This window comes from Rhinatrema bivittatum, chromosome 11, assembly GCF_901001135.1.
Source record: "Rhinatrema bivittatum chromosome 11, aRhiBiv1.1, whole genome shotgun sequence".
Taxonomy (NCBI): domain Eukaryota; kingdom Metazoa; phylum Chordata; class Amphibia; order Gymnophiona; family Rhinatrematidae; genus Rhinatrema; species Rhinatrema bivittatum.
In genome coordinates this window covers 6,158,407-6,184,803 of record NC_042625.1, presented here as the reverse complement: position 1 = coordinate 6,184,803, position 26,397 = coordinate 6,158,407, and the positions used below count along the sequence as shown (strand labels likewise).

At 48.1% G+C, this 26,397-nt stretch overlaps 2 protein-coding genes across 7 annotated transcripts in view; one reads left to right on the top strand and one right to left on the bottom strand.

The window, feature by feature from the left end:
* Window positions 1-16,495, bottom strand: part of POLE (DNA polymerase epsilon, catalytic subunit) — a 379,412-nt gene extending 362,917 nt beyond the window's left edge. For 2 of the 4 annotated variants that reach the window (XM_029570995.1, XM_029570997.1), the window contains exon 1: window positions 16,233-16,495. In XM_029570995.1, the coding sequence (XP_029426855.1) occupies window positions 16,233-16,294 (62 nt within the window). In that variant the 5' untranslated portion in view covers window positions 16,295-16,495. The remainder of the gene's footprint in view (window positions 1-16,232) is intronic. The other 2 variants (XM_029570993.1, XM_029570994.1) reach the window with 2 other exon arrangements.
* A 287-nt stretch (window positions 16,496-16,782) lies between these two features.
* The window catches only part of PES1 (pescadillo ribosomal biogenesis factor 1), a 210,254-nt gene continuing 200,639 nt past the window's right edge, over window positions 16,783-26,397 (top strand). For 2 of the 3 annotated variants that reach the window (XM_029619009.1, XM_029619006.1), the window contains exon 1: window positions 16,784-17,301. Coding sequence is in view for 2 of the 3 variants with exons in the window: in XM_029619006.1 (XP_029474866.1) it covers window positions 17,186-17,301 (116 nt within the window). In the remaining variant the exon portion in view is untranslated. Of the gene's footprint in view, window positions 17,302-26,397 lie in introns of all 3 variants that reach the window. The other variant, XM_029619007.1, reaches the window with a different exon arrangement.

Here is a 26,397-nt window from a genome sequence, read left to right as displayed (position 1 = left end):
AGGTAGAGGGAAGGGGCTTTACAAATGAAACTAATAAAAGAACTAGGAGGGGGAGAGAGGGGAAGGGGGTAGAGGGATAAGGGAAACCAAGGTTATGCTGTACAAATAGTTAAACGCAAAAACAGTTAAATGCAAGTATAGATTATGTACAATAATATACTAGGGGGAGTGAATTAAGAAGGGGGGATTTCAGTCAAAGACCTGGAGGGCGAGGGGAGGGGCGGGAGAATAGGAGTGAAAAGAAGTGCGGCTCATGCGTAGGCTCGTGTGAACAACCAAGTCTTGAGGTTCTGTCTGAATTACTTAGAGCACGTCTCAAGGCGTAGGTGGGTGGGCATAGCGTTCCATAGAGAGGGACCAGCTAGGGATATTGCACGTTGTTTGGTGGCTGTAAGATGGAAGAGTTTGGGAGGGGGTGTGTGAATATTTGCGGTGTAGGGCATTCTGGTAGGTCTGGAAGAGGAACAGATGTGTAAACTGTCTGGGAACCAGAGCATGTCAGGATTGTGGATGGCTTTGTGGATAAGGGTAAGGGTTTTGAATTGAATTCTGGCTGTGATGGGGAGCCAGTGAAGTTGTTTGAAAATGGGTGTGATATGTTCTTTTCTGGGGGTGCCTGTTAATACTCGTGCTGCTGATTTTGAAGCAGCTGCAGGGGGGCAAGGCTGTTCTTTGGAAGACCTAGGAGTAGAGCGTTTGAGTAGTCTATTTTAGATAATATTAGGGCTTGTAGGGCTGTTCTAAAATCGTTGAGGTGCAGGATAGGTTTAAGTTTTTTGAGGGTGTGCAATTTATAGTAACAGTCTTTGATGGTGGAGGAGATAAATTTCTGTAGGCTGAATTGAGGGTCAAGTGTGACGCCTAGGTCTCTTACAGTTTGCGAGAGGACTGGGGGAGCAAGGGGAGAGTTGGCTGAGGGGGTGGGTAAAGGATTGATGGGTTGAGGTGAAATGATCATAAGTTCAGTTTTGTTGGGATTTAGGGCTAGGTTGAGTTGTGTGAGTAGACAGTTGATGGATGAGAGGGCACTATCCCATCTTTTTAGGGCATTGGAGATGGAGTCGGTGATAGGTATAAGAACCTGCACGTCATCTGCGTAGACAAAGTGTGGGAGGTCGAGATTTGAGAGTAGCTGGCAGAGGGGGAGGAGGTATATGTTAAAGAGAGTGGATGATAAGGAGGAGCCTTGGGATACGCCCCTTGTGATATCGATTGGCTCCGATTCGTGGTTTTCTATTTTTACCTTGAATTGTCTGTCACTAAAATATGATTTGAACCAGCAAAATGGGGTCCCAGAGATGCCAATGTCATTTAGCCTGTCGAGTAATATAGAGTGGTTAATAGTGTCGAAGGCTGCGGAGATGTCTAATAGGGCTAGAATGAATGAATGACCTTTGTCAAAGCCTCTGATGACAAGGTCGGTGAGGGAGAGTAGTAGAGTTTCAGTACTGAAGCGCTTTCTAAAGCCGTGTTGTGATGGATAGAGTATCTGGTGCTGGTCTAGGTAGTTTGACAGTTGGGTATTGACAGTTTTTTCAAGGACTTTGGCGATGAAGGGGAGGTTGGAAATAGGTCGGTAGTTGGATGTCAGAAGGGTCAAGTTTCAGTTTCTTAAGGATGGGTTTTACTATGGCTGATTTGAGCTGGGTGGGAACATCTCCAGTGGATAAGGAGGTGTTGATGATATCAGCCAGCGGTTGGGAAATGCTGTCTGGGATTGTCAACAGCATTTTGGAGGGGATCATGTCAGAGGGGTGTGTAGCAGGTCGCATTTTCTTAAGTATAACAGAGATTTCAGAGGAGGAGATGCTTTCGAAAGTATCCATTTTGTAGTCAATGACTTTAGGGGTGAATTTGGTTGGTGAAGGCGTAAGGGGAAAGCGGGAGGCAATGGTAGCAATTTTGTTGTGGAAATATTGGGCAAGCTGGTTGCATTTAGTGTTAGGGTCTTCGCATGGAGGTGTCATGGTAAGGTTAGAGATAAGAGAGAAAAGAGCTCTCGGGTTGAATTGAAAGTTGTGAATTTTGACGGCATAGTGGTTGCGTTTGGCTTTGAGAGTGTTAGTTCTGTAGTCATTTTATTTATTTTATTTAGCATTTTTATATACCGACTTTCCAATAACAGAATTACTGATCAATTCGGTTTACATTTTAACATTTTAGTCATGCAGTAGGGTTTTGTATTTGGCAAGTTGCTTGGTAGAAGGATCTTTACGCCATATTTTTTCTTGAGTTCTGAGATTGTGTTTTTGGAGTTTTAGTTCAGGGGTGTACCAGGGTTGCTTTGTTTTGGTGCGTTTGGTTACCGGAAGGCCAGGGGCATTCGGGTTGAAAGAAACTAAGAGTTGTGATGCCCTGTGGGGCGAGTGGGTCCTTTGTTTATAGTAGGCCAGTGCTCTTTTGCAGTCCAGGGTATGCAGTAACCTCTCTGTCATTCTTGTGATGTTTTGGGTAAAAAATTGGTAACTCAATTGATTGGTTGAGATGAAATTGGGAGACTACCTTTAGCAGGAAGGAGAGGTGTGTACGCAAGAGCACTTTATGGTGGTAGAATTGAAGGTATGGGCTATAATGTACCAAGGCCTGTAATTCACTAACTCTCCGTGCCGATGTTACTGCGGTAAGGAAGACCACCTTCCAGGTGAGGTATTTTGGATGCACGGACTCCAGTGGTTCGAAGGGCGAGACCATCAGTTGTTCAAGTACTAAGTTTAGATTCCACGGAACTGGCGGTTTTGAGACCGGGGGGGGCGGAGGTGTGTGAGCCCCTTTATGAATCGAGAGACCATCGGATGGATAGAGATGGGTTGGCCATTGTGCAATCGGTGAAAGGCTGCAATCACACTGAGGTGGACTCTGACTGAAGCTGTAGCAAGACCATCCATATACAAAGTGTGTAGGTAGTCCAGCAAGGTTTCTGGTGTGCAGGTAAATGGGTCAACCTTCTTGGCATCGCACCACGTGGTGTAGCGCTTCCATTTGAAGTGATAGTTTTTCCTCGTGGACGGTTTGCGAGCTGCTAAGATTACCTCCTGAACTGTGATGGAGAAGCCTTGTTCCAACAGAAGGCGCTGTTCAACCTCCAAGCCGTGAGATGCAGAGAGGAGTGCAACGGGTGGAGGAGGGACCCCTCATCCTGGGACAGCAGGTTTTCTTGATTGGGAAGTCTGAACGGCGCGTCTGACGACAGGTGTAGAAGGTGTGCGTCCCATGGTTGTCGTGGCCATGCCAGTGCCACGAGGATCAGCTGCACCTCGTCCCTCATGCATTTTGTAGAGTCTTTGCGATGAGGGGAATTGGGGGGAATGCGTACATCAGTAGCTCTGTCCATGGAATGAGGAAAGCGTCCTGAGCGACCCTGTGTGGAGTTGGCCATACAGAGCAGAAGTGATGTACTTTCCAGTTGTGCTCTGTGGCGAAAAGATCTATGGACGGATGACCCCATCTTTGGAAAATGGACTCTGCTACCTTGTTGTCGAAGGACCATTCGTGTGGATGAAAGATTTGGCTCAGCCGGTCCGCTTGAGTATTCGTGATTCCCGGCAAGTAAGTGGCTTGTAGTTGAATGGAGTGGTGGATGGATCATTGCAGGAGGATGAGAGCTTCGCGGCATAGAGTCCAGGATCCTGATACCCCCTGTTTGTTGATATAAAACATGGCCACCTGATTGTCCGTGTAGACCATCACCCGGTGGCCTTGGAGGAGAGAGACAAAGGTGCGTAGAGCATACCGGATGGCTTTCAATTCTAAGAGATTTATATGAAGAGATTGTTCGCGCTGTGACCAGAGGCCTTGCGTCTGGAGGTTATCGAGGTGGGCCCCCCCCCCCCAAACCTTTGTGGGAGGCATCTGTGTTTAGGACCGCATTGTGCGGTAGGAGAGTGAAAGGAGCTCCCTTGGTGAGTGTTGGTTTGCGCAACCACCAGTCTAAGTCCGTCATCATGGTTTTTGTTAAGGACACTTTCCAGTATAGTGGTTGAGAATGTTGTTTCCACTGTCGTTTGAGTCCCCATTGGAGGTGTCGCATGCAGAGTCTCATGTTGGAGACTGCGTGGATCGAGGCAGCCATATGTCCCAAGACGTGATGTGCCGTCGGCGACATGGTCGACTTTAGGCTGCGGAAAAGGAGTCGCATGTTTTGTTTCCTGTCGGCCGGCAGAAAAACTCTGTATTTGATTGTGTCCAACTGAGCTCCTATGAACTGTATCGTTTGTGCCAGATGTAAGTTGGACTTCTGATAGTTGATAATCAGTCCCAACTTGTCCAGGCACTGAATTGTGTGTTGAAGATGTTGCTGAAGCATGTCCGGGCTGGTGGCTACCAGCAGCCAGTCATCGAGGTAAGGAAATAGCATAATCCCCCGTTGGCGAAGGAACGCCACTACCACTGCCATGCATTTGGTGAACACCCTGGGCGCTGTTGACAGGCCAAAGGGCAGGACTTTGTATTGGAAGGATTGGCCATGGACTTGGAAAGACAGTTATCGCCAGGAGGAAAGATGCATAGGAATGTGAGTGTATGCATCCTTGAGGTCTATGGTGCATATCCAGGCTTGGGGTTGGATCAAGGGTAGCAGAGATTTGAGAGAGATCATTTTGAACTTTTCCTTGACGATGAACTTGTTCAGTTCTCTGAGGTCCTAAATCAGACGAAGGTCCCCGGATTTCTTTGGAATTAGGAAATAGGGGGAGTGGAATACCGTGAAATGTTTTGTTGGAGGGACGCGGCGAATCGCATGTTGTAACAACACCATCATCTCCTGCTCCAAATGGTTTTGATGGGGTCTGGACCCCCTCGATACTGTATGAGGGAGAAGAGGGAAAGAGTGGAAGTGAATTCTGTACCCGTGTTGAACAATGTCTAGTACCCATTGGTCGGTGGTGATCTTTTCCCATTCCCGGATGTGTGCCGTGATACCTCCAGCTAGTACCAGTTGCGGTGGTGGCAGGGCAATGCTCAAAAAGACTGGTTAGTCTTGGCCGGGGCAGCAGGTTGTTGTGCTTGTGGGCACTGGCCCCGGGGTTGTCCTTGCCGGTTCTGGTTTTGTTGATTCTGCAGACGGGAAATCTGCTGATAAGGTGGGGGACGGTACGAGGCATATGGCCTATAAGGCCGGCGTTGGAAGATTTGTCTGCGAGGTAGTGTGGGGTATCTGTGTGTTGCAGAGTAGGATTGAGGAGTGGCCAATGATTGTACAGCCATGGACTGCTCCTTTAGCTGGGCCACAGTTTCCTGGAAACGGGTCCCAAACAAATTGTCTCCTTTGCACGGTAAATTGGCCAATTTCTCATGGACATCTTCTCTAATGGAGCTTGCCCGCAGCCACGCCATACGTCGTGCCGCAATGGCAGCCGCGGAGGAGGTCTCAAATCTTTCATAGACCGTGCGCAACCAATAGCGGATGCCCTCCTCCAGGCCTTGGACATGATTCGGGTCCCAAATGGGATGGACAAGGTCTGAGCTGTCCTTCAAGCGTTGCACACACTCGTAGAGGTATTGGATGATATAGAATTGGTGATGGTTAATGCGGGCAGCCAGCACTGACGCCTGGAATGTGCGCTTCGCAAATTCATCCAGCAAACGAAGATCTCTGCCCAGAGGGGTAAGCGGCGTGTAATCTGGATTTTCTAGCTCTCGCCATTGCCGACTCAACTACCAGGGATGCATGGGGTAGTTGCAGTGCTGAATAGTAAGGCGATTTTTGCATTTTATACTTGAGATCTGTTTTCCTCGAAACCGGTGGGAGTTGAAAAGGGTTATCCCAGGAGCATTCCAGCACTGAGTCTAGCACCCCATGTGGAGGGAGATAGGTAGGCTCTGCCGGTAGATCAAAAATCTTTAATAGATCTAGAGTCGCTGATCTCGGATCTGGCACCTTTTGGATGTTAAGGTTGAGGACAGAGCCTATCTATTCCAAGAACTTCGGATAGGTAAGGTCTTCCGGAGGAGAGTATGGTTCCGCCAGTTCGTCCCCAGGTTCTGAGGGATACCCTGTTGAGCTATTCGGTGATGTGGGCTGCAGGTCCGGCGACACTGGGGTACACGACCTTTGAGGTTGTGATGCCGGTGTTGGGGCTGGAGAGAGTGCCCATGGAGATGGAGGTCTTACGTCCTACGGAGATGGAGGATGTGTGTTTTGCAGGGATGAATGCTCTGAAGGTTGTGGAGAATCCTCGTCTGTACTAGGCGATGAATTTCCCATCTGGTAAGAGAATTTCATGACTTCGAAGAACCCCGATAATGCCAGAGAAAGGTTGACGAAAGCGTCCTTTGTCACGGGCGGCATCGGTGGTCTAGCCGGTACCTGTGGTCTGCCCGCTGGAATGGCTGCCAAGAGGATGTCTGTATCTGGTGGCTGAGTCTCGGGCACGCGTGCGCGCAGTTTCTCGCACCTTGCGTTTTTTCGCCAGGGGTTCCTGCAGAACGTCACCCCTGGAGTGATGTTTGGAAGCTAAGGATAAGTCTGAAAACACAGGACCCGAGGAGGCAGAGGAGACTGACGACGAAGTTCCTTCTGTTCCTGTCTGACCTGGGCAAGGAGGTTGGTGAAGAGGGTGTTGGGGTCAAGGGGGCATCCCTGGACGTCTTTGATATAGTAGCCAGCGGCATGAAATGAGATTTCTTCCGCGTCCCAGTATGTTCTGGGGAATGCGGGCGATTTTTTGATGTTTTCTTCCTGGCTTCTGGTGTTGGCGCCGAGGGCATCGTGTCGTGCATCGATGGCACCGTGGTTTTCGTCGGTTCGCTTCGGCACTTCGGCGCCGTTGCTTCATGCCGTAATGGTGTCAGTCTGTGTGTCGGAAGAGGGTACGTCGGCCAACGCGCCTGCGCCATAGTCGGCGCCCCGGGGAGACTCTGAAGGTCTTGGTCGAGGCGTCGGATCCTCCAGCGCCGTAGGTTTTGTAGCCTGCGTCGCGTCCACCCAGCGCTGCGTCAACTGGGCGTGCATCGCTGATTTCGACGCATGGATCGGTTCTCGGGTATGTGTCACTACCCGCCCCGGCGCATGCGACTCCGGCTGGTGTCGCTTTTCTTCGCAGGAGGGATCTCGACTCCCAGAGGCCAGGTTTTTACCTCTCATGCGATGCTTCGTAGTCGGAGGTTCCATGGAGGCCGCTCGACGCTGGGGGGGGGGGGGGGGCGGCACAGACGTACTAGGCCCCGGGGAAGAGTGGGCCTCCAACGGTGGGGCATAAGATTCGGTCCTTGAGGCCATGAGATGCTCCATCTTCTCCCTCCTCTGTCGGCATGCCCACAGCAACATCCGATCGCAATGAGGGCATGACTCGAGCGGGTGGTCTGTTCCCAGACAACGATAGCAGCGGTCATGTCCATCTGTGACCTTCCCGCAGAGGCAGGGTTTAAATCCTGAAGGTCGGGGAGCATCCTCTTTCATTTCTTCGTTTTTTTCTTCTAATTTTGGTTTTTGCTGAGGAGGTCTGAGGCTCCGCGTGCGATCCCGTGTGCAGAAAAACAGACTGAGGAGAGTCGTTATCAGCGCGGGAAACCACTCACAGCCTCAGAGCAAAGCTCTGACATCACTTAGGAAGCTCCGCCTCCTGGACCTGACTGACAGTTCCCATGACAGCATGGCTAATACAGCCCTATCGACGGGGAAAAAATATTACTTATGTGTAATAATTACATGCACCGCTGTGGTACCAGCCTGAAAACTCTGCAAAAAAAAAAAAAAAAGACACCTGCAACTATATGTATTGGGACTATTGTAAAGCATGTTGGCCGTCAGAAAGCATACAGTAAACTGAATTACAATATAGTAAACGTCCCATACATAAACAGCACTGTCTGCACTCAAATAGCAACCCTATCTATGAAAAGACAACACTGCAAATATTACACCAGGCCATAAAACACCAATACACCAAATATTAAGAAAATAGAACAAGCCAAGCTGAAGAGCCTGACAGAAACTACATGCTAGCAGAAAAGCTCACCTCAATCACACATGTAGAACAGAGACTGACCCTCACCAAATACAGAATAAAGAGAAAGTATGACTAAAAACATGCAGACAAATACTAAATTGGAACAAGACAGACTCCATATGCAGTGCAACAATGGAAAAAACAAACATCGCCATTCCTCATTAATCAAATAATAAAATCAAATCATATTAGTAAAACTATACTCAAAAAAAGAATAAATATTTCAAAGAGGCTGATGAATAGAACATCCAACGATTAAAAACATAACATTTTCTTAAATTTTCTAAACCAATAAAATATTTCAAAACAGCAGACACATTCACAGCAAGCCTGACTATATTATTATGCAGTGCAAAAACGGAAAAGCAGAATCAGTCCTCAAACCATTAAGCAATTAAGTCAAGAAATACAAAACATCATTAATATTAAAACTATACTAATAAAAAGAATAAATTCAAGCAGGCAACAGCCAATGAACATTCAGTAATTAAAATGACTCACTTTTTTTTTTTAATATCTACCAAATTCCAAATATTTCAAACAGCAGACACATGAAATTTAAAATAACAGGATTAAAAATCTCCATCATTTCATACCTAGAATCTTTTGATTTCCAGTCACCCATAGATTGTTGGGGAAGGGGGGGCTTCATAATCTTTATCTTCTCCCCCCCCCCCCCCACACACACACACAATCTCTCTCATTTTCACATACACAGACTCTCACAGTCACATGCAGGCTGTCTTGCTCTCATGCATACACATGCAGGCTCTCTCGCTCTTATACACATGCAGGCTCACTCATACATACAGTGCAGGCCAGGGGCGGTTTCCCGATGACGACCTGCCTGGGGATTCACCGCTCCGGGAGATACCACATGGTCTGCCGAGCGCGGCGCTATCACAGCCGCACTCGGCAGACCACGCGACTAGAGCGACCGGCCAACCCGGGGATGCCCGATCCCCCGATAGGCCAATCAGCCCCTGGTGCAGGCGCTCTCTCACACACACACACACACACACACACCTTTACCTTTCAGGCCTCCCCCTTTCTTCTGGGCCTTGTCTTTGTCGCTGTTGAATGGCAGCAATGCTCCTAACTGCCCGGAGGGAAGTGGAAGGAAGCTGCAGCTCCTGCAAAGTTAAGGGGGATGGGGAGGGTCATGCGGCCTTGCAGGCCTCTCTCCCAGCACTCGGACAGCCCCGAACGACTGTCTCTCAGTCGCGGCAGGATGGGTTCTGCCACAGCCTTGCAAGTTTCTTTTCGGGCTGCAGCTAGGGTTGCCAACATGATACTAAGATCTGCAACAGAGTGGAAACGCCGGAAGGAGTGGAGAGAATGAGACGGGATTTAAGGAAGCTGGAAGACTGGTCTAAGATATGGCAGCGGAGATTCAAAATATTTAAACAACTGGTTTCCTGGTCAATCTTTTTATGATTATAATTCGCCACATAAACACAATTCAGTGCTAAGACTATAATTGTCCCGGACCTCCGTTGACGCTACTACCGCCGTTGCTGCTGTGCTCCGAGGGAGTGAAGGCCTGCGCAATCGGCGCCCAGACCCGTCGGGGTAAGGCCTCCTTGTCTTCCCTTCCCCCGGTGAGCCCAGCCACCGATCGCGCCTCCTGCCAGCCGCGCCGCCCATCCACGCGGCTCTGGGACCCGCCCACCACCCAGGGGACATCCAATCAGGAACGGAGAGGGAGGTTTAAATTTAAGTACCTGCAGGCGCCGCGCGACAAAGGAGCGCGACAAAGGGGCTGGCCCCTTTGTGCAGCCCCTGAGTCTCAAGAAGTAGAAAATAGAAAAAAATAAATAAAAGAAGGAAAATCATCTCCTGATCTCAACCTTCAGTCACCCCCTCCTTCGGCTGAGAATCTATCGATTCGAACGGAATGTACCCGCTCTCCTTTTGACCAGGAACCCTCTCCGAGTCCCACTCCTCTTCCAGAAACCCATAAACAAACCTTCAGTATACATCACTCGGACCGCACTCAACCTCCAGCATCCGTCACTCGGACCGCACTCAACCTCCAGCATCCGTCAGTTGGACTACACTCAACCTCCAGCATCCGTCAGTCGGACCGCACTCAACCTCCAGCATCCGTCACTCGGACTGCACTCAACCTCTACCATCCGTCACTCGGACTGCACTCAACCTCCAGCATCCACCACTCTGACCCTTCAGTCTCTTTCAACTTCCTGTTCTCTTCACCCATTTTCCTCTCTTCCACTCCCTCACCTAATCAAAGATGGTGACATTCAACAACCCTCATCTACAAAACAGACACAGCCACCTTATAAACATTCCCCTATTGAAAAACAACAAAAACTTACTTTGTCTCACCTTCCTTCTCATCAACGCTCAGTCCTTGTCCAAGAAACACATGTTAATTTCCGACATACTACAAGAAAACAATCCTGACTTCTTTGCCATAACCGAATCCTGGTTAAAAAACACCGACCAAGTAATTCTGAACCACCGTACCCACAATGACTACGATACCTTTTCAATTCCCCGCAATTACAAAAGAGGAGGAGGCCTGCTACTCATTATAAGAAAACACTTTTCAATGAAAATAATCCCACATAACCTCCCAAAACAATTTGAAGTTACTCTCTTCGATTCCCAATATCTGCAAATCTGCCTTGTATTTTGCCCACCCAAACTGCTAGACAGCAACATCTCACCGCTCATTGAATTTCTTATTTCAAACATCAACACAAAAAATCCTTCTATCATCCTTGGAGACTTCAACCTCCATACAGATGCCAACCCCTGTTCTCCAAGCTGCGAAACCCTACTAGACATGCTGTCAAGTTTAAACTTCATCCTTCAGGTGAACAACCCTACTCACAAAGCAGGTCACACACTTGACCTGATTTTCACTAATAACTTCTTCACGAACACTTCCATTTCTCACAACCCAGTTCCATGGTCTGACCACCATCTCTTACTTTGCAAGTCTCAAACAAACTACAACACAACAAATAATAATTCTACAAAAAAATCCTTCAAATTCCGTCCTCCTTTTCAAACGAATCTTCTCCTTCAAGAGCTAGGACTTCAACTAGCAAATCTAGATTTATCAAACATAAACAATGCTATCCATTCCTGGTCTGCAATCACTGAAACAACCGCTAACATCATTAACCCGGAGAAGATCAAACGGCTAAACAATAAAAACGAAATTCAAAACCCCTGGTTTAACACCACCCTAAAAAACATGAAATCAGCTCTCAGGAAAACAGAGAAAGAATGGCAAAAAAATAAGCTACCTGCTACACAACAAAAATACCGTACACAATTAGCGGCCTACAAAAAATCAATCCAAAACACAAAACGGAACTACTACGGCTCTAAAATTATTAATTCCTCTAACAAACCCAAATCCTTGTTCAACTTTGTAAATAACCTCATTTCTGATATCTCCACCTCCAACGCAACTATCACCAATAAAAACCTAAGCCAAGATTTAGCCTTCTTCTTTAAGGACAAAATCTCCAAAATAACAGATACCTTTAACTCCACTTCAAGCTTCAGTTTTCAATCATCAACAATTAACATCCCTCCTTGGCTCGATTTCAGACCTATCTCCTTCATAGAAACAGAAAAAATGCTGAAGAAAATCAACCCTGCACGGCACGAACTTGACACCATTCCCACCCGAGCACTTAAAGAAATTGCTTATCCTTTAGCTCCAACAATTTCAGCAATCATCAACAAGTTGCTCGAGGAAGGTGAGCTGCCTCCCAAGTTAAAAATTGCCACCATCACACCCTTATTAAAGAAAAAAAACCTCAACCCAGATGACCTAAACAACTACCACCCAATCTCCAACCTACCCTTTTTCGCCAAAATGATTGAGAAGGCAGCTTTGAAACAACTCAACGAACATCTAGACGATAACAAAATTCTCTTTCCCTCCCAATCCGGCTTCAGAAAGAACCACAGCACTGAAACCCTCCTACTTAACCTCTCCAATACCATCCTAAGAGGACTTGACAACAAAAAAGGATACCTTCTGATTCTTTTAGACCTCTCTGCAGCCTTCAACACAGTGGATCATAAAATTCTTATCTCATGTCTAGAATCCATTGGACTAGCTGGCAAGACTCTTAGTTGGTTTACATCCTTCCTCAATAATAGACACTTCAAAGTTTCTCACAACAATTGCTCATCAAACCCCATCCCCCTCGAAACAGGTGTGCCACAAGGATCAGTACTTTCACCCATCTTATTCAACATTTACCTTACCCCTCTTTGCCATCTCCTATCTAGACTCGACATAACGTATTACATGTATGCCGACGATATACAATTCCTCATTCCAATTTCCTCCTCATTAGAAGATGCTATGTCTAAAGCAGCTTCACACCTAGACACAATCAGAAACATGCTAATTCATCTCAAACTATGTCTAAATACCAGCAAAACTGAATGTATCCTAATTGCCAAAAAAAATCCTGATCATAAAACAATTCCTCCCTTCCACTTTGATAAGACCCTCGTCCATCTTAAAGAGAGCGTTAAAGACCTGGGATTTTGGTTAGACATTGACCTAAACTACAAAAAACACATTGCTACAAAAATAAAAGAAGGCTTCTACAAACTTCAAATATTAAAACATCTAAAACCTCTGCTTCACCCCCACAATTTCAAAACCGTCCTACAAGCCCTCTTATTTTCCAGTCTGGATTACTGCAACTCCCTTTTGATTGGCCTTCCTAAATCTTCTTTGAGACCCCTACAGCTCCTTCAGAACGCTGCAGCCAGAGTACTAACAGGTAAAAGAAAAGCCGATCACATTACACCTGTTCTCAATCAATTACAGTGGCTCCCTATTGAAAAAAAGAGTAGAATTCAAAGTTCTCTCTATTCTTCACAATGCAATATACAAAGACAATTACTCCACCTTTGATGACATCATTCACTTACATTGCTCTCAACGAACAACAAGAACGACTAGTAAAATCCAACTAGTGATTCCCTCACTCCCACAGGCCAAATTATCCTCCACCAGAAACAGAGCCCTTTCCATTATTGGCCCAAAACTTTGGAATTCATTACCTCATTTCCTCAGCAATCAAGAAAACTTAAAATCCTTCAAAAAAGACCTAAAATCCTGGCTACTCAGCCAATCTTTTAAAGACTGCACTCAATGAACTTATAGTATATTAACATAGCCTGCTATCTTTCAATATCTCCTTCAATCAATCTCCCTGTTTCATGATGCAGATGTCCTCTGTTTTTCAATGTTCCCAGATATCTCTGTTCACCTACTCAGGGTTTCCACCCTGTGTTATCCTGTTATATTCATTTTCCTTGTTATGTCTTTGCTCATCATTGTTAATTTTTGATTTTTTAAATTTCAAACATCGTTCAATGTAACACGTTGTTCTGTATGTAAACCAGAGTGAAGGCAACTCTGCTATACCTCGGTATATAAAAAAATGATAAATAAATAAATAAATAATGGTTTTGTAGTACCAATACGCAACGAGTCTGTATATCAATCAGACCCACCATGGAAAGGTCACATTACTTTATTATTATATCTATTTTTTTGGATTTTATGATTCACTAAAATCAGTCCATATTGCCACGGGAACTCAAAATATCTCAATTGAAAATTCACTTATAGCATAACTTTCATGAAAAATCGGCAAAATTGTGGTACTTAGCTCATAGTAAAGTCCCGACGCGATCGCGTTTCGAACCCCACGGTCCTGCTTCAGGGGGCAATCATCTTTTTCCTTAAAAGCAATCTTTGAGTCCACAATATTCCCTTAATGGCAACAGCAAAGGTGTCTTCTAAGGTCCTTCTTCGGCGGTCTGATTTCAGACACCCTCCCCCTCATGAGATTCAATGCCAAGAAGTGCAGAGTCATGCATATGGGGTGTGGAAATCCAAAAGAAATGTATTCGATGAGGGGGTGAAGAGCTGATGTGCACGGAGCAGGAGGTGATAGTGTAACGATCTGAAGTCGGCGAAACAATGCAACAAGGTAATAGCTAAAGCCAGAAGAATGCTAGGCTGCATAGAGAGAGGAATAACGAGTAAGAAAAGGAACGTGATTATCCCCTTGTACAGGTCCTTGGTGAGGCCTCACCTGAAGTACTGTGTTCAGTTCAGGAAACCGTATCTCAGAAGGGACAGAGACAGGGGAGGCAGGACAGAGAAGGGCAAGCAAAAAGGTGGAGGGTCTTCATCGAATGCCTTATGAGGAGAGATTGAAGAATCTAAATATGTATACCCTGGAGGAAAGGAGGGGCATGGGTGATATGATACAGTCTTTCAGATACTTGAAAGGTTTTAATGATCCATGGTCAACAACAAGCCTGGAAAAAAATCAGTAGAACCAGGGGTCATGATTTAAAACTCCAGTGAGGAAGACTCAGAACCAATGTCAGGAAGTATTTCTTCACAGAGAGGGTGGTGGATGCCTGGAACGCCCTTCCGGAGGAAGTGGTGAGGACCAAAACTGTGAAGGATTTCAAAGAGGAGTGGGATAAACACTGTGGATCCATAAAGTCTTGAGGATGTGAATGAAGAGTAGAGGCATGGGGTGGCTTGCGGGAATGACAGCTACTACCTGATGATTAATAACCTTATTCAATAAACATACAAACGGTTAATGCGACTCCAACATTGCTCTATGCTTCAACGGCAAGAGGAAATGTGGGAAAAAGGATTTGCATTCATAAATAAGCGTGGGAGTAGCTTGCTTGTTGCGGTGGTTACTAACCCAAACCAAATTAGCCTGCTACTTCACTTTCAATGCATATCCAAGCAGCTCTCTGCTTCAATGGCAAGGGGGTATGAAGAAAAAAAGATTTATATTCAGACAACAACCAACAAGGACTAAATTGCATAGTCTGGGCAAACAAATAAGCGTGGGAGTAGCTTGCTTATTGCGGTGGTTACTACCCCATACCATTTAGGCTCGATACTTCACATTGATGCAGCTCCAGCACTGCTCTCTACATCAATTGGCGGGGATGGAAGGAAATTAGAACCAAAAAGTTACCAACAAGGGCCCTGACATCAGCAGTCAGAGTAATAGATAAGTATGAGAAAAATAAGTATGAAAGCTTGCTGGGCAGACTGGATAGGCCATTTGGTCTTCTTCTGCCATCATTTCTATGTTTATTTCCACAAACCAGGACTTGACACTTGAGGAACAGGGATGAGGAGAAGAGATATGATGTCCCTCATTAGCATAAATTTCATATCCAGCCAGTGAACTGCCTAATCACTGTTTCTGTGCAAGCATTAAAGGACGATAATGACAGGCTGCACACGGGCAACAATTTCTCTTACAGCTTCTCAGGGCAATGAAAGGGGCCCCCTTCAACTCAGCATTTCAATTTCTTGTTGATTATAAAAGTGGGGGGTAGCACATTTTCCTGTGTCCCTCTCCATACACATTCATTCTATCACACACAAAACACACTCATTCATACATGCTCCCTCTCTCTTTCACACATGATCTCAGAAGGTCAGAAGCAAGTTGGGCACGGAAGGGGGAAAAGAGGGGAGAACCAGGGCTGTCAGAAGAGGCAAACAACTGCCCAGAGTGCCAAGCCCAGGGGGCAATAATGCACCTCATCAGAGGGCTGACCAAAATTCCAAATTGCTATGGGACAAAGCATGGGTTCAGAGTGAGTCCTGAGGGAGGCAGGTACAGCCTATAGAGCAACTTCCCAGGCAACTGCAGCTGTCAGCTGGACTGAGCAAGAGGTCCTGTGACCCACTCCCTCTTTCTACACTCCCCTTGGGGCCGATGCAGTACAGTGCGCTCAGCGGTTGCATTAGGGGATTGATTCTACCGGCGTCCAACTACAGGTGAACAGTGCTCTCGGCTGAGCGCACTGGCTTGCATCGGCCCCTACGGGCTTTTAGCGTCTGGTTGGGACTTCTGGCTGGATGCTGCACATCTTGCCTGAAAACCCTAGCAGCCCTCCTCTTATTCTCTTCGGCCGGGAAGTTAAAAAAAAAAAAAAAGAGTCAGGTGATGGGAGCGACCGGCCCACAGGGGGAAGCCCGATCCCCCGATAGGGCAATCATTACCATGTTTATGATTTTGGTGTCTCTGGAAGTCAGCATGCTGGGGGAAGAAGGATCAATAATGGTAAATCGCAAACAACTTTTTAGTTCTATGACTTTGCTGCCAGATCAGGCGGCATTGGAAAACCCGGCCAAGCCACCAACGAGGTCTTTGCCAGTAAGAATAGCTGAGACTAGATGCTCCCGCACCGCGGGCTGAGCAAGCTACTTACTGCTGATTCTCGCCCTCCCCGCGAGCTTCAGCCCGCAGCCGCCCGCTGTTCTGCAACACCATCCTTCCAAAGCTGCCGTCTGTTCCCCAAATGGAAGGCGTGAAATGTCCGGAGCCGTTCTGTGTCAGCTCCCAAGCCTCAAAGTCCCGACTCCCAGTCCTTCCCGTTCTCGCTCAGTTCCTACTACCAAAGAAATTTGGCGCTAAAACTCAGCTCTCACGAGAAAACAAACATCTCACGCAAGCACGTTCTCAACTAGACCACGCCCATAACCCGGCGCTCCGCGGAACCCATAGAACGTAAGCATGGTGTGGGGGCTGACCACGATTATTTTGTGACTGATGTAAATGAGTTGCTTGTACTTTTTTTTGGATCTTTTTTGAAGGGGGGGGGGGAATCTTTACAAATAAAACAATTTTCTACAATTAATTAAAAAAAAAAAAAAAAAGCACTCTCTGCCGCCTCCATGCCATCCAATGAAATGCCGATGTGCTCCGCCCCCATGTGAACCCGAACTGCCCGTCTCAAGTCAGGGATCGAGTGAAAGTGCCGTCGTGGTCTCCAGCGTCATAAGCCGCCATGTTTACATCTGGCCCCTATCACATTGCTTTCCTTTGGCGCGCCCTCTGTCCCGGAGAGAAAAGCGGGCTGGGGAGTTTGGAGTGAAACCCCTAAACGGATGCTCGCCGCCGGCCCTGAGCTAGGATTGGGTGCTGCTATGGTAACAAGGCCTGTGTTTGCACCCTGGGGAAGGAGGCGGAGTGGCCAGTAAGACAGGAGGCGGGAGGCACTGGAGGATCCGCCCTGCTGTTCTTGCCTTCAGGCCGTAGTCTTCGTCCACCTGCCCGCGGCTCTCTTGGTGCAAGAGTGGGATCCTCGCTCGGGGGTGGACTCAGAGCGCCTCGTAGACAGCCGTCCTTTCTATTCGGTGACAGGTGCCGAGCGAGTGGACCATGCCGCTGGTGTCTAAACCCATGCGGAAGGGGCCTGTTAGCCTTCCCGGGCAGCTCCTTCGCCAGTATCTACTCCTGCTTAAGGTGTACCCGATCCTGACCAAATCTGTTACCAGGTAAGAAAGAAGGATCCCGCTGTCAGCCACAGAGATCATGAAGAGCACGCCAAAGCCTTCGGCAGACTCTGTACTCACCTTTTGTCACCCACTACTCTCAAATCCCTAGTTACCTCAGCTATGAACTAAAGCAGGGGGTTCCCAACATTTCAGGGAACATGGATCCCCTTTTCAGTGTCAAAACGTTTCATGGACCGCTACCCAATTCTCTTTCATTTTTGCTTGCAATGCCAACAGAAACTCCAGAACCATTCATAATGTATAAACCATTAAGCTAAATTGAATACACAGGGAGGGCAATTTCCAAACCTGTTTAAAAATTGGCCTCATAATTGAAGGTTGAGACCATTTTACCTTCTATTCCAGCTGCAATGGGGGCAAAGGAAGCAAGTTCAAAAAAATTACAGGTTGGCAACTTGCTGTGACCTGTCAGAAAATCAGCACTGGAATCTGCAGACCTGTAATCTAATTTTCAAAGAGATGCTACCTATGGAGTTTCCTTTAGAAAACTTGAGCTAGCATGGGAAGCCAGTACTTTTGTTCCTGTGTATTTTTCATCTGCTTTAAAACAGGTGCAAAGTATATGTGAGAAAGTGTGCAAAGAATTTAAAAATTAAATAACCTAACCTAGCCCTGTTTCTTCCTCCCCTACTGGTTAAAAATATTTATGCAATTTAGTTACCCCCAATGGTGGGGAATAGCAATTTTCAAAGGGCCTTTGTAGATAAGAAAATAAGAACATGCCATGCTGGGTCAGACCAAGGGTCTATCAAGCCCAGCATCCTGTTTCCAAAGGTGGCCAATCCAGGCCACAAGAACCTGGCAAGTACCCAAAAGCTAAGTCTATTCCATGTTACTGTTGCAAGTAATAGCAGTGGTTATTTTCTAAGTCAACTTAATTAATAGCAGGTAATGGACTTCTCCTCCAATAACTTATCCAACCTTTTTTTAAACCCAGCTACACTAATGGCACTAACCACATCCTCTGGCAACAAATCCCAGAGTTTAATTGTGCGTTGAGTGAAAAAGAACTTTCTCCGATTAGTTTTAAATGTGCCACATGCTAACTTCATGGAGTGCCCCCTATTCTTTCTACTATCCAAAAGAGTAAATAACTGATTCACATCTACCCATTCTAGACCTCTCATGATTTTAAACATCTCTATCGTATCCCCCCTCAGCCGTCTCTTCTCCAAGCTGAAAAGTCCTAACCTCTTTAGTCTTTCCTCATAGGGGAGCTGTTCCATTCCCCTTATCATTTTGGTAGCCCTTCTCTGTACCTTCTCCATCGCAATTATATCTTTTTTTAGATGTGGCGACCAGAATTGTACACAGTATTCAAGGTGCGGTCTCACCATGGAGTGATACAGAGGCATTATGACATTTTCTGTTTTATTCACCATTCCCTTTCTAATAATTCCCAACATTCTGTTTGCTTTTTTGACTGCCGCAGCACATTGAACCGATGATTTCAATGTGTGATCCACTATGACGCCTAGATAGATGTTATAATTAGTGAGGTTTGGGTGGACCCTTGGACACTGTGGCAGCTGACCACGCTCACGGGGGGGAAGTCCCGTGAGGGGCTACAAGTCAGGCTCAGCTCTGGACACACGAACACAGATATTTCTTTATTTAGACAGTTTGAGAAACCACCAGAGGTGGTGGTAGTGAGTAGAAGATGTAGCCCGGCTGGGCTAGTATTCCCTAGGGCGCTGGAACAGCGGTTCCTCCGGTAGCAGTGCTGTAGTGGAGAGAACTGAGAAAATGAGTACAATAGAACATTCACAGAGTCCCAAGTATGGAGAAGCCCCGAGATAGGGAGAGCTGGCCCTCAAGAAGCGAGTACCAGATCCCTGGGAGCAGAGAGACTCGTTGGCAAAGTACTCACACAGCAGTTCCACGTAGGAGATGGCCCTGGCACTAGAACGGAGGCAGGCCCTCGAGGAGCGAGTACCTGGTTCCAAGGAGACAGCTCTTGAGGAGTGGTTGACTGTAGTACTCACTGATGGTGTCTGTAGCAAATTCTTCCAAGTAGAAGAGGAGATGGATGCAAGCAGCGGGTCAGGGAACATGGGCCCTCGAGGAGCAGTTACCTGTTACCTGATAGCGACCTGAAAGAAGCAAAAGAGGCCCCCGAGGAGCAGGTACCCCATTAGCAGAAAGAGTCCAATAGAAGTTGGAAAGGCAGAGTATCTGGGTACGGAGAGCGAATCCCATCCGAAAGAATTCCCCGTTGCTAATTCAATGGCTAGCAATAAACTGTAGGCTAAAATATCCGGGCAGTGTGACGTCATCACAGGGGGACGCCCCTGAGGAATGCGCCAATGAGGAAATAAGAATGAGGGCCACACGGCGCTCCCTAAGGTACCTGTAGAATATGGCGGGAGGCAGCGCCCAAGCCGGTCTGGGGACGGCAGGCGGACGCCGCGGCAGCCAGGCGTCCGTGAAGAGCAGGAGGAGCCGCAAAAAAGGAAAGGTAGGCAGAGTGAAGCCGTCGGAAAGTGACAGTCGCAACAATAGATATAGGTGCACAGCTGTTTTCCCACATAAAAAGTTTTGAAACTTACCATCCCTGAAAATTGACCCCTTTTTAGTCTGCTTTATACTTTATTATTTTATGATTCTTACAAACACATAAGAAAATGGTAGTTAAATAATTTACAGTTTAGAAAAAGCATAACAGCCTGCTTTTCGAAGGGAAGTGTTACGGTCATGGACCCTTGGGCCGGTTGGGACAGAGGATGGTATGCTATGGAAGGCCACAGCAAGTGTCCCAGCCGGGAAGCGGCTCGGGAGAGACTCAGAGGAGACTTCACCACTGGAAGTCCGAGGTCCCCCCAGGAGGAGCCCGTAGGGACTGGACCTCTTGGACTTAGGTGGAGTCCTTTGCGACCAAGGACCCAGGCAGCAGCTGAAGAGACGGACGATGGCTGGACCCAAGTGGAAGAAGAGTCTTCACCCTCAGAAGCCCGCGGCTTCCTCAGGAGGAGCCCGTGAGAGCCCAAGCCGCTGGGACTTAGGAGAAACTTCTGGGCCAGCGAGTACCAGATACCTGAGATGAGGAGGAAGCCGAAATCTGAGTCCAGGAGCAAGCCAGGTCGGGAACCAGAGGGTCAGAAGATGAAGCCAAGCCAGGGACAGAAGCTGAAGACGGTGTTGTGGAATGGAGCCGGGTTGGAAGCCAGAAGCCAGACGTCAATACCAAAACTAAGGGGCGGAAGCAGGAGACAAGTCAGGAAACAAGCCGGGTCGAAGACGAGAGCAGTCCAAGTGTTCGCAGCAACTAGCAATCAGGAAACCTGAAGAACCTCGTTGCAAGGCGAGGTCCTGTAGTAGCTGCCGGGTTAAGTAACCTGGCAGCGTCTGACGTCACCCGGGGAGCTGACCAGCATTTCCCGCGCTGGCCCCTTTAAATGTAAGCTACCGACAAGCGCGTGCGCCTATGGGGCGGGGCCAGCCACGGGCCGTCGACAGCGTCTCCCTCCCCTGGGGAGCGCTGCGGCAGGCAGCGAACCAGGCCAGGTCGCCCTTGGATGATCCCTTGCGGCTGGGATAAGCGAAGGGAGGCGCGCTGCGGCCGGTCCGGGCCACGAGGTAGGGGAAGGTCCCGGGGAACGGCCCGGGACCGTAACAGGAAGAAGGCTTATGAGATCTCTCTGCTTGTCTATGTGTCCCTTTAAATAACCTTTGTGTGTAATGTCATATCTACACCTGGCTGTTGTCTCATCCTCCCTCTTCCTTGATCCCTGGTATTGATCTTTCCCTTCTTCGTTCCTGTTCTGTGGTGGTCCACTGTCTCTTTCTATCTCTGTCCAGCATGATTCCTGGGGGGTCTTCTCCTCTTCCCTGACAGGCTGCCATTTATTTATTTATTTATTTGATGGGTTTTATATACCGTTATTCGGTTGAGCCATCATAACGGTTTACAAAGGTATATATCTTGTAACTGAGCAGTAATGAGAACATTAAACAGATTCTTAACAGTTGGGTTGCAGTAAAAAATTATATAAACCAGTTAAACATTATCAGAGAAATGGAAATCAAGTCCAGGAAGAAATATTATAAGGTAGGCGGGGGAGGGCATGCCGGAGCAGGGAGAGGGGGGGAGTTAAGCGGTAAACGATTGAGAGTTCAGTTGAGAGTCGGGATGATTAGATGAATTACAGTCAGTGAGGAATTTGCGGAACATTATCTACTCTAACTCTCCTTACCCAGGTCATTCATGGATTCCTGTCTCCCTCTTTATCCTCCATTTCTTCTTTTTTTCCTGTCTCATTCCTTCTCCCCTCTTTCCTCTCATACTGTCAACCCCAGTCCCATTTCCCATTCTACTCACTTTTCTGGTGTTACTTCCCCCCTCCTCTTTCTCTCAGATCGATAATGTAAAGTGCGGCTGGAGATTCCCCGTCTGTAACTCGCTGTGGGCGCACAATTCGGACGCGTAAGGCGATCCTGCGATACAGTCTCCAGTTTCACGCGTCCTTAGCGCTTCTTGAAACCGACCCATAACCCCTTCCGCACGCGGCATGTATATCAGATGTAAACGATCAAATTAGCTATTCCCTCCCATACAGTGACGCGCGCCCCGACTATCGCTATTTTACCCTGCCGTTTTGCCCCGCGTTTAATCTGCTAACTTACCGCCTACCCCTACCCCTGCGTTACAGGCAGGGGCAATGGTAGACGGCAAACTTTCCCCCAAATCATTGCACTACACATACGATTCCTTAAATTAACTTAAAACAATAATGCTAGATCCATATATACAAACATTTGCAGCGAGCCCCGCTTTTGGTAAAGTTGTTATATATATATATATATATATATATATATATATATATATATATATATATACTAGATGTTAAGCCCGTAACAACGGGCTACATTAAAAAATAATTTTCGGTCCATTTCCTCCCCCCCCCATTCTCCCCTCACCCTTTATTCTCCCTCCCACCTCCCCCCTCTAGTCTCCCTCCCTCCTCCCCTCAGTCACTCCCTCCTCCTCTCTCCCCTCCCCTTCCGGATAGCACAAATGGAAGATCTTCGGGGGAGGTCCCTCGCGCGCGCGTGCCGCTACTGCGCCTTGCCGCCGCTCCTCCCAGCGCCATTTTTTGTTATGGGCAAGCTCTGGCCGACATGCTCGCCCGCGCATGCGCGGTAGAGTTGCACTCTACTGCGCATTTGCGGCACGTCGGTCCGGGCTCCCTTATCTAGTAGATATATATATATAAATACCTAGATGTCAGTTTCCGAATCCCCCATCTCCACGCGCGTTTATCCAGGCGGTGGCGGGCGGGTGGGCGCGCGTTTATCCGGGCGGTGGCCGGAGCCGGCGGGCGGGTGGGCGCCCGTTCATCCGGGCGGCGGCGGGAGCCGGCGGGCGGGTGGGCGCCCGTTCATCCGGGCGGTGGTGGGAGCCGGCGGGCGGGTGGGCGCCCGTTCATCCGGGCGGCGGCGGGAGCCGGCGGGCGGGCGTGTGTTCATCCAGACGGAGGGAGCCGGCGGCAAAAACGGCCTCCAGCAGCCCCCGCTGGCAGTGAATGAATGCACGCCTGTGTACGACCGTGCAATTTCGGCGCTCAAGGCAGTCACATGCCGTGACGTCAAGCGTCGTGACGTCACGCCTTGAGCACCGAAATTGCACGGGCGTACACAGGCGTGCATTCATTCACTGCCGGCGGGGGCTGCTGGAGGCCGCTTTCGCCGCAGGCTCCCTTCGCCTGGATGAACGCATGCCCACCCGCCCGCCGCCTCCCGCCACCGCCGCCTGGATAAACGCTCGTGGAGATGGGGGATTCGGAAAGTGACATCTAGGTATTTATATATATATATATATATATATATATATATATATATATATATATATAACAACTTTTGTTTTAGTTTTCGCCCTGCGCCTTGCTTCGGGAGGGGGGAAACCATCCACTTCCTGGTACCTGTCATTTCAAATGTCATTTGAAATGACAGGTACCAGCGCACCCAGGATACTGTATAGGCGCTGTATTAAGCGCCTATACAGTAAAATGGGTTGCGCAGGCCTAACGCTTCGCCTAACACTTTGCAGACGCGGCTTGCATTTGCAAGCAATTTAAATAGAGTATCGAGCGGTATGTGAAGAGAACTGTGCGTGGGGGAACAAGGGTGCGCCCGGCACTGCCGCACTCTTTCTAATGCGGCATAACTGTATCGACCTGTCTGTCAGGCTAGTAGGAAAGCATGTGGCACTAGTGTGAACTGCTTCTTACCATTATAACCCAGCTCTACTTTCCTCTGTACAGCCGAGATTACAAAAGTTCTCACAGCCACAAGTGGCCCCTCTCTTCCCCACATCCTCACACAGTGCAGCAGTGGAGTTTATGATTTGCGAGGACTGCAATTGGTTACACTTTTTTCTGCCTCTGCTAAACATGCTGCAGTGCAGTTTGAGGCTTCTAATGGATGCAAATGGTCCCTCTATGTCCCTCCTCCTCCTGAGCTGTAGTAATGTGGGATGACTTTTCGGGACAATAAAAGGCCCCAATTTCACATTCCTGGTCAGTGGCAGCAGCTCAACTAATCACAGGTGATAGCAACCTACTCATTTTCTCCCCAGCTAAACTTTATTATATCCTTTCTGGAGGACCTCTAGGGACAGTCTCACAGACCCCTGGAGGTCCACAGACCTCAGGCTGGGAACCTCTAAAACTAAAGAGTTTTTTTCCATTTTGTTATTATAAGAAAAACGTTTAATACATCTGGCCTCTAGGAAGTAGAGCTTCTGCATCATGCAAGCTAGAATCACAGCCAGTGCCCCCAGCAAGAGTGAAATCATTGCCAGCACTTCCCTCCAGCAAACCAACACCATAAAATCACAGCAAGAGATTAATTGCATAACTTTAACATTTTATTACATGAGTAAATTTCAATATTGTATGTTGAATTTATTACCAGCTCATTGCAAATTTTAACAATTGACATATTTAAATACTAATAAAATTAAAATCGGCATCCCCAGCAAACGTCTGTACAGATTCCCTGAAATCACAGCCGGTGGCCCAAGAGTCACACTGAAATCACTGATTTCACCCCCCCCCCCCCTCCCCCAAACTAACACAAACTTTGAATTTCCTAGTGTGTAGACAGATGGTCTCAGGACCACTGGTTTTAGGCTCCCCTGCCAGCAGATGGAGACAGAGCAAGCTGCCATCACTGCAGTGACCCCTGCCTGCCAGGATTCTCCGTCTCCAGCAGATGGTGGACATGCATCTCCCTATGGGGACTGCTATGAGCTTTTGAATGGAGAAATTTGAAATTCTAAATTCAGGAAAAGAAAGCCCCGCTCTCCTGCGGTGATACCTAAAGGTCCCTCCGCCAGTTAAGAATTTCTGAGGTGATTTCCATGGTCCCTCAGAGGTGTGCCTTGGTCCGGTAGCTGAGGTTCCCGGCAAGGACTTTAGCTGCTAGTTCAGCGGGTGCAGGAGGTTGAGTGAGGCGATGACGGCAGATGCCCTCTGCCCCCGCAGCCAGAGACAGTTTCTATACTCAGCCAGTAAGCACTGAGCTCAGGTAAGGTTTAAAAAAAAAAAAAGAAAGTTTTACCTGAATCAGAGCAGTTAGAGGGGTTTCAGGACTTCCTCCAGTCTCTGTTCTCTGCATGCCATGCCGACGTTCGTTCCTGCTGCCATTGGGGTTGGAGAACTGCGCAGCCTGGCAGGCTGAGCGGCCCTTGGTGTTATAGTTCAGTGTAGTTGTGGACCCCTGGGATGTAGTGAGGATGACTCCACCCACAGGGAGGAGCCCTATGGGGACTCACTACGATAGGCTCTAGGCAAGTAAGCAGACAACAGTTAAGTATTTTATTAGGCAGGAATGTAGATCCTCCACAAAGAGGGTGTAAGCTCTGTCTGGAGTGCAGTGGTGCTAAGCTGGTCTTCCTGGTAGTGGTCCACAGTGCGGGGTACACCAGGGCAGTTCCTCTGGAGTGGAAATGCTACTTTGATGAGATCCGGTAGTGGCTTGCAGCACAGGATACACCGTGAATCAGAGAGAGGTAGCAGAGGAACGAGATAGACGCGAGCACTCAAGTTGGTAGCGATGAGGCAGGAGACAGAGAGCAGTCTGTAGTGGCTCAAGGAACAGGGTACACCGGAGGTCTTGTCACCAAGTAAATGAAGATGGTACTCACAGACAGCAAAGGTGGATTCCTGCAGACGAGAAGGCCCTCCAAGGAACGGATAGCCAGAGCACAACGGGCCCTCGAGGAGCGGGTACCCTAAGTCCAAGTTCAGTAGTCAAGGCGAGTACTGAGTAACGAAGATACGATCTCCGAAGGAGTGGAATCAAGCAAGATGTAAGTCCTTGCTAACTCGTATGAAGTTTGTAATTTGAAGGTTTAAATACCTCTTGGCGGGTGACGTCATTGGAAGGCACTCCCCTGAGGTTCCCGCCATGATGGCAATAAGAAGGGGCTCTTGCGCGTGTGCTAGGTAACTTCAATTCCAAGATGGTGTCCAGGATCGCCCACACCGTCCCAGGGACGCCAGGGAGAGCGGCGTTTGCAGGCTAAGGCCGAGACACTCTTGGAAATGATTGGAGCAGGCAGATGAGAGGTGAGCAACAAAGGTCTTTGTCAAGGATGTTAGTGGCTGGCTCCCAGGTATTCTCTTCAGGTCCTTAACCCTCCCATGATATGAGATATTCCCAAGTTTTTCCTCTCTTGCGAACGTCCAAGACATCATCAACAGTATAGGCGATGTCCTCCTCAGCTGACAAAGGCTGTGGGTCTGGAGTCTTTTTAGAAAATTCAGAGAGTACGAGTGGTTTTAGCAGTGATACATGGAAGGCATTGTGTATCTGTTGCGTTCGTGCCTGCTCTTGCCCTCGCTCCACCCTCTCTACCTCTGAGGCGACTCCCTTCGGGTCTGATGGACAGTTGCTGGTGCGGCTTCTCCTCGCCGTTTCTTCCCGGGGTCCCCGGGCTGGCCTGACGCTGCGGATCTGCCATGTTTCTGATGATGTAGGGTGTGCACGCTCCGAAGTTTGTACCAGCAAGGGCGTCCCCCCATAGTAACGTCATCCGCTTCCGACGTAAAAGATCTTTGCTTACGCTTACAA